The 14,261-nt window shown below is 37.7% G+C and overlaps 1 protein-coding gene across 2 annotated transcripts in view; it reads right to left on the reverse strand.

Moving 5' to 3' along the window:
• The window catches only part of RAB6A (RAB6A, member RAS oncogene family), an 84,102-nt gene that overhangs the window by 2,245 nt on the left and 67,596 nt on the right, over nt 1-14,261 (reverse strand). For both annotated transcript variants that reach the window (XM_055320575.1, XM_055320574.1), the window contains exon 7: nt 948-1,014. In XM_055320575.1, coding sequence (XP_055176550.1) covers nt 948-1,014 — 67 coding nt within the window. The remainder of the gene's footprint in view (nt 1-947; nt 1,015-14,261) is intronic.

Raw genomic sequence — 14,261 nt, forward strand, 5'->3', positions numbered from 1 at the left:
AAAGATTAAGCCCTATTCATGAGAATCGGTTTTAAGGAAATTAGCCAAGCCAGAAACCATGTAAAGATGATATTCCTTATGGGATTATCTATAATAAAAATCTGAAAATAGCCTACAAAAGAGTTCTAGCAACAGAAAGAGAATAAATGATGTGACTTCAACTCTGTAGAACAAATCCTATTAAAATAATAAAGGTTTAGAAAATGCTAAAACATTTAAGCAGTGAGAAAAGCTGAACACAAAGTACTATGAATCCTATGGCTTAATAAAAATGCATATGGAAAAACACTCTAGGTAAATATGAAACAATTAAAATATTAAAATTAAAAATCTTTTAAAATAATATGTCTTGTTTCTGAAAGCAGAAGCCACAATAAAACTCCAGATTAGGTATTTCCTGCTTGTGCCAAACAGAAAGCTCAAATGTCAGGAAAAAGCAAAGGAGGAAAATATGATGCATACTATAAGGAAAAAGCCAAGCCAATGGGACTCAAAATTAAGAGGCAAAAGGCTGGGATTCTAAGTTTACTGTTCATTAAAAATCAAGCAATTAAACAAACACAAACCCTCTCATTGATTAACTGCAGTGAACAGCAGGCTGCAAAAGGTACACCTGAACCACCAGATCTCATTTACCATTAAAACCATGGGGCTTCGGGGATCCCTGGGTGGCGCAGCGGTTTAGTGCCTGCCCTGGAGACCCGGGATCGAATCCCACGTCGGGCTCCCGGTGCATGGAGCCTGTTTCTCCCTCTGCCTCTCTATCATAAAAAAATATAAAAAATGCTTTAAAAAAAAAAAACAAAAACAAAAACCATGGGGCTTCTATGCTCCTAAGCCCTGAATTCCTGGCCGTAAAAGGTAATAGCATAATATTCCTTAGCCAACCAAGCGGAGCTCTAAAGACTAGTGAACAATAAAATTTTCTGATGAAACAAAAAGGATACTGTCTTCTCTGCTTCTGTCCTGTGTGCTTTCCATTCCAGGCAAAGCTGCTGCAACACGTCGGAAGAGCTGTGGAAAAAGAAATGTGGTAATTGGAAGGGAAAATATAGCAAGTGGTATCAAGTGAAAGTGGATGATCAGTGGATAGTGAGTTAAAAGATATGGCCTCTGTGTTAGACCTTAGCATAATGAAAGCATATTGAAATGTCTATTTATTGTATAAATGAGCACTATATGCTGTATGCCATATATGCCACATGTAAAGATATGATCCTTACTTTTCAACTGATGAGATCAGACATGAACAGCTCAGAAGTAAGCAGCAAAAATGTCATTTGACTTATAAAAACAAAGTATTATAACAACTCAGAGTAAGGACAGAAGATTGATTGCTTATTTAGGAAAACTATATAGTGGCATTCCTATCTTTTATAAACAGTTTTTTAAGGTCAGTGAGTATATGGTAAAAATCAGTCTAGTCAAAATTACCCTGGATAATTCCTTAGGAAAGCACTATGTTAGAGACCAACACACCACCTCTCAAATCCAAAGCAGATGGCTTTTCCTCCATCTCTAGTGGAGCCAGTGGTTGGCTTGTGTCTGAGGTATGATTTATGAAAAATATCTTCAAAAGGAGAATCACACTAAGCCTAATGAGATGGTCACTTTGAGAGGTATGCAGGAACAGAAACTGACTGAAGGAACAACAGATTCATACCTCCTATTATGTATCCATTACTATGCATATACGCACTGGGAAGAATGGTAGGTGAAACTGCCTTTTTATTTCAATCATTTCTCTTTTTGGCAAGCAGTATAAATTCCTACAAGTTAAAAGCACACGTGATACAACTCCCTTGTACTAAATACCTGCCTGTTTGAGTCGGGACACAGAAATGAACAAGATGTAGTTTTTTAATTCAAGGAGCACACAGTTTGGTAAGAGAGATAAATGCAAATAATTCTTTATGTTATAATGTGATAAGTGCTATCAACCAAGAAGTACAAAATGATATGAGAACACAGATATAAAGCCCTTCTCAGGACACAGGGGAAAATCTAGGTGGTGACTGACATTTTCAGTTGGGATTTAAAGGCAGTTTTCACTTGGCTAAAAAACATGCTATGCAAAGTGCTCAGAACTTAAGTGCTCCACAAATGTTGCTGAGTTAAAATGAGAAGTGATAGAAACAAGAGAAAATCAGAGATGAAAGACTAGAATCCTACATCATCTGTTTAGGGAAAGGAATATAGAAAGGGAGCAAATTTTTATCTGTAGGCAATAGCCTGGTGGGGTATGATTAGGGAAGACCTGAGGAAAAGTCTAATTGTTTTGGTTCTATAAGGTTTAGGAGCATTTTAGAGATCAAAGTCATTAGCCTCAATATTCTTTTTCCCTTGCCCTCAAAATTACTGAAATCAGAAATGTGCTGACTATACACTATGGCTGCTAAATTATTGAGAGCAAGACTGAATATCACTATTATAGAATGAATTTTCTAGAATGAACAATTTGGTATCATGCCACACTTGTCAGCTGCGAGACAATCAAATGCCTGAACAATGTTCAGAGAAAAGCACAGGTATATTCAAGAATGTTGAGGTAGTCCAGACTGGCAGAGCACAGAATATGTAGGATTAGAAGGAAACTTTGTCCTGCTGGCAAAGGCAGGCATTAAAAACAGCAGTGTGCATCAGGACTTTTATCAGTGATTCTAGTTCTTTTACTATGGCTACAAAGAACTACAAATCACATCTTGAAAGTACTTTAAAGGGCAGAATGGCAAAAAGCTAAAAACTAAAAGGTGAAGTTCACAGTTTATATTCTGGGCAGGCCACTTAGGTGACAGGTCATCTTTCTGTTCCTCAGTTTTCTCATCTGTAAAACGGGCTTAAAATAATAGTATACTTAACTAGATTATTTTTTAATTTATTTTTTAAAAGATTTTATTTATTTATTCATGACAGACACAGAGAGAAAGAGAGGCAGGGACACAGGCAGAGGGAGAAGCAGGCTCCATGCAGGGAGCCTGGCATGGGATTCGATCCCTGGTCTCCCGGATCACATCCTGAGCTGAAGGTGGCCCTAAACCGCTGGGCCACGGGGGCTGCCCAACTAACTAGATTATTGTGAAAATTAAGGGAAATCATTAGGTTAACTGCTTAAAACTGATTTGTTATATATAAACAGTAGCTCTATTTCTACTAGAGACTAGTCATAATTACTCATGGTCATGTGGGCTATTTTTCCAAATGTTATGAAATTCTGGAGTGAATTCTTGGACTAAAATAAAACACCAATAGGTGTAAAATTCTGCTCTAAGAAGCCATTTAAAACTAGTGGGAAAGATGTGGGGGTTGGGAAAGACCTCAAAGTATTAGGGCAGAACTGAAATGTTTTTACTTATGAGTATCTAGAAATCTTCCCAAGATCTTCTAGTTTGCTTCTGATATGAAATATTTATTTTAAAAACTGTTTAAATGTTCAAAATGCACAATCTTTTCAGCTTCTAAGGATATCAAAGTTTATTACAGGCTAGCTTAAAAATGGAAAAATGTATTTAATAAACATTAAAGTGTGTGTATATAGATGTATATATGCACATATATATGTATATTTTTTGTGGAGGAGGCACTGGGAAAATTTTTCTGTAAAAATGGAATAAAATGGTTTACAGGTTCTGACGCTTTAAAAAAAAGTACATAAGGGATGCCTGGGTGGCTCAGCAGTTGGGCATCTGCTTTGGCTCAGGACATGATCCGGAAGTCCCAGGATCAGGTCCCACATCAGGCTCCCTGCATGGAGCCTGCTTCTCTCTCTGCCTATGTCTCTGCCTCTCTCTCTGTGTGTGTCTCTCATGAATGAATAAATAAAAATAAAGTACATAATTAAAGAGGTCTTTCAGAGATGGTATTGTTATATTCTTACTTGTCTACCTAGTTTCATAATATAACACAGTAGGGCATCCCGGGGGGCTCAGCGGTTTAGCGCCACCTTCAGCCCAGGGTGTGATCCCGGAGTCCCAGGATCAGGTCCCACGTCAGGCTCCCTGCATGGAGCCTGCTTCTCCCTCTGCCTGTGTCTCTGCCTCTCTCTCTGTGTCTCTCATGAATAAATAAAATCTTAAAAAAACAACACAGTATTCAATGTGTTTTTAGAAAGAGTGTAAAATTCAAATCAAGAAACTACTACTAACTACCCCCATTACGATAGCTTTGTGACCTCGAGGATATTTCCCTAATCTAACTTTAGATTCTTTCTAAAGAAAAGAATGGGCTAGAGTTGTCCAGTTCGACTTATTTTTACTTTTGAAGTTAATTAGAAATATTTTAGGAAAATTTCCTTGAAAGGTTATGTTTCGTGAAGTCCTTCCCTTTATACCAGTGGTTCTCAATACCTGCCATGCATCATAATAACCCAGGAAACTAAAAACAAACAAAACCAGATGCATGGGTTCCACCTGCATAGATAGATTTAACTAATTTGGAGTGGGGTGAGGCCCTTACTGGTTCATTAAAAGATCTCTAGATGATTCTAATGTGCAGCCAGGGTTAAAGATCGATGATGCTGTAACACTAATTTGTAAGGAATGTGAAGTAATAAAAAAGAAGCTAATGCTGAGTGATAAGGGAACAGAAGGCAAGCTGAGGATAAAGCAGGAACTGACACCCAGCAACCTCCTTGCCCCCAAAGCAGATGGGATATATGTGACTGTCCTCAGGCACTCCCGACTGCCCCAAAGCTAAGGAAAGGAAAAACAAATAGTTAACATATAGAGATCACAATCCTGCAAGGCATGAGTCTCCCTCAGTTTACAAATGTCTTAGTAATTTATAATAAAAAAGCATTTTTATCAATAACTTAGCTTCCAGAAGGCAATGTAGATACAATTAAATGTCCTTAAAACTTAGCAGCCCATTGACAAAAACTTGAAGTGGGCAGAGTGTAATCTTCCTCCAGGAAGCTCCCAATTAACTTAATGTTAAAGCCTTCCTAAAAGGAAAAACAACCTTGATTTGACAATGGCAAGGCCTCCAGTATCCTATGAGTCTTAACTATGAAAATCCCATTAAAACCTCCCTTGTCCTTAACTTCCCCATTTCCCAAGTGTATAATCAGCCATCTCTCAAACCCTGGTGCAGCAGCTCTTTCTGCCCAAGGGTCCTGTCTCCGTGCTTTAGTAAAACCACCATTTTGCACCAAAGGCATCTCAAGAATTCTTTCTTGGTTATCAGCTCCAGATCTCACCCCATCAAACCTCATCTACATTCCAAAACTCCATCACTGAGTGCTTACTTTGTCAGAATCTTCATGTTTCCCATTTTAATCCTCACAGTAACTTGTGGGGAAGATATTAATATCCTCATTTTATAGAAGATTATTTACTATATACCAAATGAACAGCATAGCTGAGACTGCAAAGGTAATATTTTTTTTTCTCCTACCTTATACTTCTTAGTATAAATGGGAGGTTTTCTTTCTTTCTTTCTTTCTTTTTTTTTAAATGGAAGGTTTTCTATGTGTGAAGAAATTGTTAGCTAACAATCCAGGGTAAGAGGTATTTGCCTTATGAAATTATACATACAAATCACAGACATAAAAACTTTTCTATACATTTTCTAGGACTTAAAATTTTTATCTATAGTTTTAACCAGTGTATTTGAAAAGTTTGGTGTTCTCTCAAAATATTTCAATTAGAGGAAAGGAATCAATGTCACTAACCTAAATTCAATCCAGGACACCCTAAAATGAGCCAAGTAAAAGCCTTACAAAAACAATGTTCTAACCTTATAGAAATATGTATAAGACAGGAAGGCGGGCAGCCCTGGTGGCTTAGTGGTTTAGCGCCGCCTTTGGCCCAGGGCGTGATCCCGGAGACCAGGGATAGAGCCCCACTTCAGGCTCCCTGCATGGAGCCTGCTTCTCCCTCTGCCTGTGTCTCTGCCTCTCTCTCTCTGTCTTTAATAAGTAAATAAAAAATCTAAATAAAAAAAGGGGGGGAGGAGGCAAAGACTCTAGGGGATTAAGCTTTTTTAAATAATCATTAAAGGAAAAATCCATTTCTTAAATGCCAATGATACTCTTAACAGAAGCTTCTGCTTTATTAGTAATCACAGATGATTAAGAATGGGGCCTCCCCATATCATCCTATCTATATGTAATCTTATTTATTACTTCAAATATGCCTCCTTGTGACATCACTGATTTTACAACTCAATAATTACTGTGGATCTTACTGTCTCTGTAGTATTGGCAAGGCATTTATCATGTATTACCTACCCTTTACTACATAATTTTCATGAGAATGTGATTCTTTTCAACTATATCATAAGCTTTTTAGAAATCAACAATCACATTTCACATAACTAAATTCTCCAAAAAACTTACAATGGTCTTATATACCACAGGTAATTGACACATGTGAATTAAGATACATGATTAAAACTATAAGATGAAGGGATGCCTGGGTGGCTCAGTGGTTGAACGTCAGCCTTCAGCTCAGGGCGTGGTCCCAATGTCCCGGGATCCAGTCCCACATCAGACTCCTCGCAGGGAGCCTGCATCTCCCTCTGCCTATGTCTTTGCCTCTCTCTGTGTGTCTCTCATGAATAGATAAAATCTTTAACAAAAACAAAAACAAAGTCCAAGATGAAGACTTGTCATGAGCCAAGAACTATGCAGACATGGGATATAATGGTATATTATGCTTAAAGTACATATGCTTCTCAGCCGGTATAACATAATTTACACACACACACACACACACACACACACACACACGTATGCACAACCCCACTGTATGTATGCAAGCTTTCACTGATCTGTTAGCCCTGATGTACATCAGCTTTCATTAATTTTTCACAAAGTCCTCATTTTCTTTCAAACAAATATTTTTCTTCTCACAAGTACTGATGATTTTAGAAGTTAAAGAAATGTTTCTGTTCTTTTCCTATTTGCCAGTGCTATAAAATTAGAAAACAGAGTAAGAAAGGTGACACCCACACATTTAATACTTCACTAAAAGAATGCATTAATTCTCAGATGAAGTCAGGTGAAGCCTTAAATAATTACCTTCTCATTACCATTTCCCTTCAGCAATTTAAACACCATACCACATTCATAAAAGAAAGCAGTATTACTGCATTTTAAAAACCAAAAAAATAAGGGTTAAAATACTTACCAAAGGCTATCTTTTTTTAAAAGATTTATTCATTTTAGAGAGAGAGAGAGAGCAGAAGAAGGGGCAGAGAGAGAGAGGGAGAGAATACTCAAGCAGATTCTCTGCTGAGTGCAGACCCCAACATGGAAGATTGATCTCATGACCCTGAGAGATCATGACCTGAGCTGAAATCAAGGGCTGGATGCTTAACTGACTAAGCCACTTAGGTACCTATATAGGCTACTTTTCTATGAAATACTGAATGGGATGAAAAATATTACTTAAAGATCCTATATTAATAGGTATTACTTATTGTAGTTCTAGACCTGAGAGTATTTTTTTAATAGAATAACAATATTTTTAAAGATATAACCAGGGTTGTTTTTTTTTTTTTTAAGATTTTATTTATTTATTCATGAGAGACACAGAGAGAAGGCAGAGACATAAGGGAGAGGGAGAAGCAGGCTGCTCACAGGGAGCCTGCTGCAGAACTCGATCCCAGAACTCTGGGATCATGCCCTGAGTCAAAGGCAGACACTCAACTGCTGAGCCATCCAGGAGTCCCAATAACCAGGGTTTTTATACCAGGCTAAAGGGCAGAGAGGTTACGGACAGACATTTTTAAATAAGAAAAAGTAACAGTATTGGGCAGGAATAAATTTGTTTTATTTTAAGCCAACAATTTTAGGCATTAAGGCACAATCACTTGAACTATCGTCAGATATTAATGATGCATTAATAAACTCTCTCCTAAAATTGTTTAAAAAGTAAACAGAAGGGCACCCCGGGTGGCTCAGTGATTTAGCACTGCCTTCGGCCCAGGGTGTGATCGAGTCCCTGCATGGAGCCTGCTTCTCCCTCTGCTTGTGTCTCTGCCTCTTTCTTTCTCTGTGCCTTTCATGAATAAATAAATAAAATCTTAAAAAAAAAAAAAAAAGTAAACAGAACAATAATGTCCATTTTCAGCTTTTATTATGTGTATTATAATCCAGTATAATAAGGGAATAAGGGAGAAGGACTCCAATTAGCAGATTAGCAGAAAGCTAGAAAACATCTCTGTGCGTAGAAAATAGAGCTAGACTTTACCTTTAGTACTGATAAAACACATCTATACAAAAAGATTACTATGTAAATTCTAGTGAAAGCACATGATTTTCTCAAATGAGTAAAATACACAGTCATTAAAAGTATTGTGCTTTGCAAACATATATGGCTAAACAAACAATGCTTACTAAACAAGCATGTAAGACTGTGATTCACAATGTTTTCCAAGACAATGACTGAACTGTGAAATTTACCTGGTAAATTTCTGAATATCAGCAGCATTTTTGAATTGTGACTGACCTATAACAAAATCTCAGAAGAAGTCTGAGATTACTTCTTCATTATAATTTGTTGATGTTACTTGAATTCAGAAAATGGCCTTTCATGTTAAAAAAAAAAAAACCTCAGTATGTACATGCTAAGTAGTCTCAGTTGTTACATTTATAAGATATTTTAAGTTTCAGCCCCCTATAAGTTTAATTTTTTAAAAGATCTGAGAGTGAGAGTCAGAGAGAGAGAGAGAGAGAGAGAGGAGTGCATGCAAGCAGGGGGTGGGGAGGGAGGGGAGAGGGAGAGAGAATCTCTAGCAGACTCCTCACTGAGAGGAGCCCTATGACCTGAGCCAAAATAAGAGTTGGTAGCTTAACCAACTGAGACACCCTGGCAACACTAACCTCCACAGGTTTACTATTACCTCCAATTTTGGTAATAGCAAACTGACTTATATAGGATTAACACTCTTGCAGATGGTTATTATTAACTCTGGACAAATTAAAAAAGCAATTATTTAGGGATGACTGGGTGGCTCAGTGGTTGAGCATCTGCCTTCAGACCAGGGCATGAACCTGGAGTCCCAGGATCGAGTCCCACATCAGGCTCCCTGCATGGGGCCTGCTTTTCCTTCTGCCTATGTCTCTGCCACTCTCATGAATAAATAAATAAAATCTTAAAAAAAAAAAAAAGCAATTATTTGAAGGCTCCCAAGAGCAACACAAAGCAGATACAAATTAGGGAGAATTCAACCTTGGGAAGAAGAGAATCCACACTTACTGAGATCCATGTTTATATAGATTTTCTAAAAGCCATTCCTAGCCTGTGCAATACGAGGTGGCCAGAACTCATGCAGAAAAATAGTTTTAAAGGTCTGCAGTGGGCAGCCCCGGTGGTCCAGTGGTTTGACGCCGTCTTCAGCCCGGAGTGTGATCCTAGAGACCTGGGATCGAGTCCCGCATTGGGCTCCCTGTGTGGAGCCTGCTTCTCTCCCTCTGCCTGTGTCTCTGCCTCTCTGTCTGTCATGAATAAATAAATAAAGATCTTAAAAAGAAAAAAAAAAGGTCTGCAGTGTCAGTGGACTGCTAGTGTGGCTGGATTGAGGAAGGAAACAGGAGCACCTGGGTGGCTCAGTGGTTGAGCATCTGCCTTTGGCTCAGATTGTGATCCTGGGGTCCTGGGATCTAGTCCCACCTAGGGCTCCCTACAGGGAGCCTGCTTCTCCCTCTGCCTATGTCTCTGCCTATCTCTGTGTCTCTCATGAATAAATAAATAAATAAAATCTTTTTTTTTAAATTTTTTTTTTAAATTATTTACGATAGTCATACAGAGAGAGAGAGAGAGAGGCAGAGACACAGGCGGAGGGAGAAGCAGGCTCCATGCACCGGGAGCCTGACGTGGGATTCGATCCCGGGTCTCCAGGATCGCGCCCTGGGCCAAAGGCAGGCGCCAAACCGCTGCGCCACCCAGGGATCCCAATAAATAAAATCTTTAAAAAAAAAAAAGAAGGAAATAACAAAAAGGAGGAAGCCAAGAGGAGGAACTCTAAAGTCTACACATAAATATCCTGAAATCTCAGTTGACTCTTCAATGGTACTTATGTAGGAGAGACTGTAAGGAGCCCATCTGAAAGCAACAGCTAGAAGGCTGGAAGAAATGAGCAGAGATTTCAGTTACTGCCTTCTCCAGAGGTACATTTTATTTTTTTCAGAGGTGCACTTTAGAGTTTGAATCCTACCAAGGCAGAAAAGCTTGATAAATACCTCAGGCTTTTGATCCACCGAAACAAAACATAACATCAAGACTCCACACAAGTTCAAGGTGATTAGCCAGTAATATAACAACTTGCCATAATAAAACTCAGCCTTTTGCAGAGAAAAATAACAGAAACCAGAGTCTTCGTGTGTTATATACAATGCTGAACATACAACCAAAAATGTCTAGACATGTGAAGAAATAGGAAAATTTAATCTAGAGGCAAGAGGAAAAACAGCCAATAGAAACAGACTCAGATATTGGATTAGTAGACAATACGTTCTTTCTTTCTTTTTTAAAGATGTTATTTATTTATTTAAGAGAAAGAGCACAAGCAGGAGGAGAGGGAGAAGCAGGCTCCCTGCTGAGCAGGAAGACTGATGTGGGGCTTGATACTTAACCAACTGAGCCACCTAGGTGACCCTGTAGACAATAATTTCAAGGCAAGTATTATAAATATGTTCAAGGACTTTAAGGTAACAAAGCCACAATGATCAAACAGATGGGATACTCCAAAAGAAAAATGGGCACAAAGTAATAAAGGAAATATCTAGGAATGAGTATAATATCTGAAATTATAAATTCATTGGATGGACTTAATAGCAGTTTGGATATGGGAGAAAAGGACTGGTGAACCTGAAGACACATCAATATTATCTAATCTTAAAAAGCATTTAAAAAGGATTAAAAAATGGGCAATGCTTCAGTGACCAGTAGGACAACATTGAGCCATTTAACAGATGTGTCACTGGAATTCTAGAAGAAGAGGAAAGAAGAAAATGAGGGAAGAAAAATACTTTAATATGACACAGTACATATAGAGAACATACAAATTAGAGTTCACTTCTCATTAGAAACAATGGAAGCCAGAAGACAATGAAATAGCATCTTTAAAATATTGGAAGAAAATTATCTGTCAGCCTGAAATTCAATAACTAACAAAAACCTTCTTCAAAATTTTTCTTCGAAGAGCCTTTTGGGCTAATTGAAAGCTAGGCAAATTTATTACTGAGACCTCAATGGGAAACAGTAAAGAAAGTTATTTAGGTTAAAGGGAAATATAGCAGATGAAAAATTCGTATCTATAAGAAGAAATGGAGAGCAATGGAAATTGTAAATATACAGGTAAATAGAAAAAGCTGTCCTTTTCTTCTCTTAATTACTATTTAAAGCAAAAATTAAAACATCTCTTATGGGGCTCATAATGTATGTAAGCATAAGATGTGTGACACCAATAACATAAAGGAAGAATGTATAGGTGTATAGGTGCAAAGGAGAAAATGATATATTAACTCTAGTTCAATTCCTTGAGCAATTACTAAAAAGGTTATGAAAGTTCTAGCTAAAAATAAAAAGAGGAGTTAAAATACAACGTAAAAACATTTGATTAAATTAAAAATGGCAGAGATCCCTGGATGGCACAGCGGTTTGGCGCCTGCCTTTGGCCCAGGGCGCGATCCTGGAGACCCGGGATCGAATCCCACATCAGGCTCCCGGTGCATGGAGCCTGCTTCTCCCTCTCTCTCTCTGTGACTATCATAAATAAATAAATAAATAAAATTAAAAAAAAATCTTAAAAAAAAATTAAAAATGGCAGGCAAGCAGATAACAAAGAGTAAATGACAGACATGTACCCAACTACATTAGTCATTACATTATATCTAAATAAACTAAACACTGTGATTAAAAAACAGAGATTTTCAGACTGGATTTTAAAAAACAGTGAAATCCAACTATATGCCATCTAACAGTGACCTACTTTACAAGGAAAAAGATATATCAATCAAACAAAAAGAGAACTGATGTGGCTATATTAAAATCAGATAAAGACTTGGAGACAAGGAGTCTTAATTAGAGATTAAGAGGAACATTTCTTAACACTAAAAAAACAAACAATGTTTTAGGAAGACAATAATAACCTTAAATATGTATGCATTCAATAAAGAATTTCCAAATACATAAAGTAAAAGCTGACAGATCTAAATGGCAAAACAGGCAAATACAAATGTTGTTGTAGATTTTAATACAATAACACTCTTTTTAATCCTTTTACAGTAACTGATAGAACTACAGACAAAAAATAAGACTATTTAAGATATGAACAACATGAACAATGCTATCAACTATCTTGATATAATTGATATTCATAAAACATTATAATTGACAACTATACAAAACTATTGTTTTCCAGTGGAATATTCACCAAAACAAGCTATATGCTAGGCCATGATTCAAATCTCAATAAATTATGAATGACTAAAATGTTATGTAGTACATTATCTGACCACAACAGAACTAAACCTGAAGCTATAACAGTAAGAGATCTAGAAATGCCCCAACTATTTGGAAATTAACATATCTTCTATATCTTCACTGATACAGTCATTACATCTCTCTATATATTTATTGAAATTCACCTATATCTAAATCTTAAATACGTGCATTTCACTTAAGTACATAAATGTTTACCTCAATAAAATAATTGGGAAAAAAAGTTCAATGTATGTTTAGCTGAATTCAAAGAAACTCGAGACTGGAGTATCTAAGTTGCAGTGAAAATACTGAACAAAGGACAATTCCCCATGTAACCTAGATTCTCTAAGCTTGCTCAGTCTGAGAAATTCTTAAGAAATTCTTAAGAGAGTCAAGCTTATTAAATAATTTTTTTCTTAAGGTATAACATGGCAGCCCTAAGTATCTGCTTAAGAAACACAACATATTATTCTTCCATTCAGTGAACATTTATTGAGTTCAGTATGACAGGAGGCAGAATTGACAAAAAACTCTATGAATAGTAAGAAGGGGGGATGCCTGGGTGGCTCAGCGGTTGAGTGTCTGCCTTTGGCTCAGGGTGTGATCCCAAAATCTGGGATCGAGTCCCACCATCAGACTCCCTGCAAGGAGCCTGCTTCTCCATCTACTGTCTCTGCCTCTCTCCCTCTCTCTCCGTCTCTCATGTGTCTCTCATGAATAAATAAATCTCATGAATAAATGAATAAATATTTTTTTAAATAAATAAATCTTAAAAAAAAGTAAGAAGGGGAGCTACTTCAATAATTAGGAAAGGCACTTGATCTACATTTGATTATGTCTGAACCAAGTTTTTGATTAGAAATAACAAGAGAAGAAACAGTATTTTAGGAAGGACAATAACATATAATGGAAATATGGGAACAGAGTAAGCCTGGAGGACTATAAACAGTACAGTATAGGTATACAGTGGCCAGAGATGAAGATTTCGAGCAGCAGTGCAGAGCGTACTAAGGACTTTGCTTAAAATTCAGGATAAAATTCATAAGTAACCTGATTAAATGTGCATTAAAAAAAATCACTCTGATAGCAGGATAGAGGGTTATCTAAAGTGGGGCAAGAATGAAGGCAGGGGGATCCCTGGGTGGCGCAGCGGTTTGGCGCCTGCCTTTGGCCCAGGGCGTGATCCTGGAGACCCGGGATCGAATCCCACGTCGGGCTCCCGGTGCATGGAGCCTGCTGCTCCCTCTGCCTGTGTCTCTGCCTCTCTCTCTCTCTGTGTGTGTGTGACTATCATAAATAAATAAAAATTTATAAAAAAAAAAAAAAAAGAATGAAGGCAGGTATCTGTTAATAAGCTATGGTAGCAGGCAAGGGAATACACAACAGGGCCTAATATAGCAGAATCAATATGTATAAATGACCTTTAAAAAAAAAAAAGATTTAGGGATCCCTGGGTGGCACAGCGGTTTAGCGCCTGCCTTTGGCCCAGGGCGCGATCCTGGAGACCCGGGATCGAGTCCCACGTCGGGCTCCTTGCATGAGGCCTGCTTCTCCCTCTGCCTGTGTCTCTGCCTCTCTCTGTGTGTGTGTGTGAGACTATCATGAATAAATAAATAAAATCTTAAAAAAAAAAATTTTATTTATTTATTTATTTATTTATTTAAGAAAAAGAAAGCACAAGTGGTAGGGAGGGGTAGAGAGAATCCTCAGCAGTCTCCCCACTGAGCAGGGTGTCCCACATGGGGCTCAATCCAAGGACCTTGAGTTCATGACCTGAGCCAAAATCAAGAGCTGGCTGCTTAACTGACTGAGCCACTCAGGTGCCCCTAAATG

The sequence above is a fragment of the Nyctereutes procyonoides genome, unplaced genomic scaffold (genome assembly GCF_905146905.1).
Source record: "Nyctereutes procyonoides isolate TBG_1078 unplaced genomic scaffold, NYPRO_anot_genome, whole genome shotgun sequence".
NCBI classification, from domain to species: domain Eukaryota; kingdom Metazoa; phylum Chordata; class Mammalia; order Carnivora; family Canidae; genus Nyctereutes; species Nyctereutes procyonoides.